General features: G+C 45.8%; 1 protein-coding gene across 1 annotated transcript; it reads right to left on the bottom strand.

The window, feature by feature from the left end:
• Window positions 1-2,417: 2,417 nt before the first annotated feature.
• LOC123049986 (peroxidase 1) lies at window positions 2,418-4,408 on the bottom strand. The gene is made up of 3 exons (XM_044472837.1): window positions 4,166-4,408; window positions 3,890-4,078; window positions 2,418-3,375 (listed from the first exon to the last, which is right to left on the bottom strand). Exons 1-3 carry the CDS (start codon window positions 4,382-4,384, stop codon window positions 2,695-2,697), a joined length of 1,089 nt encoding a protein of 362 aa, XP_044328772.1. The 5' UTR covers window positions 4,385-4,408; the 3' UTR covers window positions 2,418-2,694.
• Between the last annotated feature and the right edge of the window lie 231 nt (window positions 4,409-4,639).

Raw genomic sequence — 4,639 nt, 5'->3', positions numbered from 1 at the left:
GAATGTGTACATCACAATGATGTAGAGGCAGGGCGTTTCGACCTTGTTTTCAGAAAAAAGACAAGACATCACTTACAAAATCAGGAGAAAATAAAATATCATAAATGGTCATCATGTCTATCAAAAATTTCCCAAGCATTATTTGTAACTTAGATGACAAACATTCCGTTTCAATGACTTAACTTCACTGCCTTTTTCCTTTCTTTTTCTGCATTTTTTATTCCTTTTTTGAGGGGAGCATTTTTTTATTTTATGTTATGTATGGTCATGGGAACCAAGGCAAGGTGTATCTGGATGTGCAAAATACACCTTAATCTCTTCCTAAATGAGTAAGAGACATTAGTTTATCAAAGATTTTGACAAATTAATTGGCTTCTACGAGTTCTTTATTAACAGAAGTCCACTCTCACGATTTTTTCCAAACACACATGAGGGGTCACAAAGGACCCCCCCCCCCCCACCCCCGATTTATTGCATAAACCTAGTGTAAAGGCCACGCTTTGCCGCGAGTAATGTTATATGTTTTTAGTGAGTGTATTTTCAATTATTTTCATCTTTATTTTTAAGTATAGAGTTGCAAAATTTAAATGTTGTTAAAATGCATAAACAAATTCAATGTTAAATTTTTGTGTGTTACTTTTCTAGCCCAGTTAATGCAATCTCAATGATCACATCTTTTGAGTAGTTAATAAATTTTGTGTAACATGGTAATCTAACAATTATTATACTTTTTCAAAAAAATAACATGTCTTTTCATGAAAAGACGTTTTTTTTCCACAAAGAGACACGTCTTGAAGATATGTCTTTTCATCAAGAGACGTGTCTCTCCATGAAGGGACACCTTTTCGCAACTAGAGATGTCTTCTTCACCAAAGGACATAATAGTCCAACTAACAAGATTTATTGGACTTGATTGATTCTAGATATAATCTTGTTCTTTTAAAATGCTGCATTAGGCGTTAGTTTTGGAATGAAGAGGGATGACTTCTGTGGTTTTGATGCTTCTAGTTCTAGCCCCACTCAATCAGAATTTACAAACTTCTTTGTCTAAAATTGATGGAAAACTGGCTAAATTTCATTTAATATTGAACTTAGGTTCCAACTCTTTGGCCTAATTGCTTTGGCCGATGCACAAATAATGTGAAGTTTCTTTGCGCAACCAGAACCACTGATGGTTCATTTATTCCAGGAAAGCCTTGGATGACAATCACAATCCACAAGCCGATTTTTTGGCGGGGGATAATCCACAAGCAGTTGTGGACGTACTACCTCCGTTCCTTTTTCGTATGCATTTAAGTTTTATCTGAAGTCAAATTATCTCTAATTTGACCAAACTTATAGAAAAGTTTATCAACATTCACAGTACCAAATCAATATCATTAGCTTCATTACGGAATGTAGTTTCATATTACATATATTTGGTACTATAGATTTTAGAAAAGGATTTGATACTATAGATGTTGATATTTTTCTAATAGAGTTAAATGCACTGGAGGTCCTAAAAGTTTCATCGGGGTGTCACTTTAGTCTCAGTTCTTCCAACATGCACCTTTAGGTCCTAATTCTTTAGTAAGTGGCTCACCTGAGGTCCTTTTTTCACGAGCGCTCGTTGACATGCCCGCGTAACACGTTGACCCATGCCACGTCGACAGAGGGCCCAACCGGCTGGCGAGAAAAATACATTGCTGGTCCTAAAAGTTTCTGGGCAGTGTCACTTCAATTCTACTTCTTTCAAAATGCATGTTTAGGTCCTAATTCGATAGTAAGTGGTTCACCCGAGGTCCTTTTTCGCACGATCATTCGCAGACCTTGGTTGCGCGTTGACCCACGCCACGTCCATTTAGGGTCACTAGCAGATGAGGAACATTGCAAAAAAACCTAATTTTTCGCCGCTATCATCCTGTAGTTATGTGATGTCCTCTACTCTGCCACAATCACTAGCTGTAGGCATTGATTTAGTTTGATTTGCACTGTTTCGTTAAGTTCCTCAAACCGCTTGCTTCGATTTGGGGTTAGGCAGTAGGAGCTTGTGGAGGAGGCAGCGCTGCCGACGCTGCTGTAACGCTCCTCTTCGTCACCCGCTTCCCTGCCGGGGAGCTTGCTGCCCCAGCCATGGCGACGGTGTGGGCAGGGAGAGAGAGAGAGAGAGAGAGAGAGAGAGAGAGAGAGAGAGAGAGAGAGAGAGAGAGAGAGAGAGATATTCGGTAGGGGTTGGGAAATGTTAAGAGGGGGCTTACAAGGGGCTTTCTGTAAAAAAAAAGAGCAACCACAACGTCCGCTAAGTTGACGTGGCATGGGTCAACGCGTCACGCAAGCAGGTCAGTGAAAGATCGTGCAAAAAAGGACCTCGCGTGAACCACTTACTATAGAATTAGGATCTATACGTGCATTTTGAAAGAAGTAGGACTAAAGTGATATTGCCCAAAAACTTTTAGGACCTCCAGTGTATTTTTCTTTTTCTAATATAAATTTTGTTAAACCTTGCAAAGTTTGACTTGACATAAATCTTATACCCGAGTAAAAAGGACATGAGAGAATATATACTAAGCACAAGCGCCGTAGCATGCAGCGATGGTCATCAGAGAGCAATATATGTGCTTACAATGAGAATTGGTGACATATACTTAAGACAAATAACCCCTTATAAAAAACAAAAACAAAAAACCCAAATCAATCACTTACACAAGTTGCTAGCTAGAGCACAAGCGCCATGGTAACGATGGAGATGAAACAGCTCGCGAGTAGCACGGCGTGCGCACTCATGGTGACAGGCGCCAAGGAGGAGGCCGACGGCGGGTTGACGGCAGAGCACTGCCTCCTTACCTCGCCCTTGTGGTGCGTCAGCACGCCGATCTTGCTCATGTTGACGAAGGACGCGGCGAAATCGGCGAAGAACTCGTCGGGCGCGGTGGCATTCGCCTGGCGCATCACGTAGGCCCTGGTGTCTCCGTCGAGGAGCAGCGCGGCGTCGGTGGAGAGGAGCCCCCTGCTCGCGGCGACGTCCCTGTAGTACCCGAGGTCGAACGTGGTGCCGCTGCCAGGGTCGAGGTCGACCAGGGTAGCGAGGTCGCCGGCCCTGCACTGGCCGCGGAGCGTCCCCGTGTAGTTGGCGTCAAGCGTGGGGTCGGAGGCGTTGCTGTTGGTGGTGGTGAAGTTGTAGAGGCGAGGGGAGAAGGCGGAGCAGTGAGCCTTGCCGATGGTGTGCGCGCCGGAGAGCACGGCGAGGTCCTTGGCGGTGAGGTTGAACCTGGCGAAGAGGGCGATGAGGTCGGTGACGTTGGCGCCCGGCTTGGGGGTGTTGGGGGCGACGTCGGCGGCGGACGACCTGTTCCCGTCCTGCCGCCCCGTCGGCATCGGGATGTACGGTCCCTTGCTCTAGCAGATACAGAGAAGATCAAGATCAATGCAATGCAAGGTCGATGATGCAACCGATACTGAAGGAAGTAGGGGACGTGGATTTTTAGAACAGCTGCACCCCAGCTCTGGTATTCTGACTGTCCAATATTGCTTTAAGATCTGTGCAACACAACTAACTTTTCATATGAAATTTTTTTTTTGTTTCTCTCACATAAAAGATGTCTTGAAGTTCAAACCTTTGCAGCGTGGCAAAGCTTTCCATCTAGAATCTAGGATAAATCTTTCAGAATTTTTTGTCAAACATTTTGTATATTTATATTTGACAAAAAAAACTGAAAGATTTATCCTAGATTCTAGATAGAAAACTTTGCTACGCTGCAAAGGTTTGAACTTCAAGTTTTATGTGAAAGAAAAAAAGAAAAATGTATTTGCACGAATCGCGATGCGCAGAATGGATGGCTAGATAGAGAGGGCCGAGGTGCGGCTGTTCTATTTTATATTTTCGAGGAAGTAGGTGGGTGAGACGACGTACGATCCGCACGGAGTCGCGCGCGGCGAGGGCGAGCACGTCGGCGCAGGAGACGACGCCGGGGCAGGCCGCCTCGAGCTTTGCCTTGATGGAGTCGACGACGTCGTAGCCGCGGAGGCCCTTGTTGAGCGGCGAGTCCTTCTCCGCCGTGTTGTTGGCCGTGGAGTCGAGAAGAATCGACCCCTCGCAGCCCTGCGCGCAGTGAATCCAGTCACTATTGTGAGCTCGACTTGCCTAGCTATCAATAGCAACAGCTGGGTTTGTGCGAGCTTTACTTACTCCGAGCAAGCAGTCGACGGAGAAGAGCCTGAGCAGGGAGCCGGCGAGGCCGGGCGACTTGGCGAGGACGGCGGTCATCTCCTTGAACACGATGTCCTCCGCCTGCGGGCACGTCTTGTTGTACGCCCCGAGCTGCGCGTGGGCCTCCGTCGAGCCACACAGGGCAAGGAGCGTCGCCGCCACCGCGACGACCGCTACAGCTGCTGACCTCGGCGCCATGTCTACCTTGGTTATGATGGTTAGCTTGAGTATATGTGGTATATATATAGGCTTATGAAATAACCTCCGTCCCGATCCATTTCAATTTCAAGTACTGCTTGTGCTTGTGTACTTGCACGTAGTGTGTACTACGTACTACGTACTACTCTGTACTGCGAGCTAGGGAGAGCGAGATATGAGAATGTCAACGGCCGTCTAGTTGACATATATAGTTACAGGTTATTATAAGTGGAGATAAAGTTGTTTACTCCATTT

This window comes from Triticum aestivum, chromosome 2D (genome assembly GCF_018294505.1).
Source record: "Triticum aestivum cultivar Chinese Spring chromosome 2D, IWGSC CS RefSeq v2.1, whole genome shotgun sequence".
Lineage (NCBI taxonomy): Eukaryota > Viridiplantae > Streptophyta > Magnoliopsida > Poales > Poaceae > Triticum > Triticum aestivum.
This window is presented reverse-complemented; position numbering and strand designations above follow the sequence as displayed.

Excerpts from the sequence above, each read along its gene's own strand:
- LOC123049986 (XM_044472837.1), bottom strand. The coding sequence starts at position 4,384 with ATGGCGCCGAGGTCAGCAGCTGTAGCGGTCGTCGCGGTGGCGGCGACG. Across the intron at positions 4,079-4,165 it reads CCGTCGACTGCTTGCTCGGA|GGCTGCGAGGGGTCGATTCT; the intron begins GTAAGTAAAGCT and ends CACTGCGCGCAG. Across the intron at positions 3,376-3,889 it reads CGCGCGACTCCGTGCGGATC|AGCAAGGGACCGTACATCCC; the intron begins GTACGTCGTCTC and ends TGTATCTGCTAG.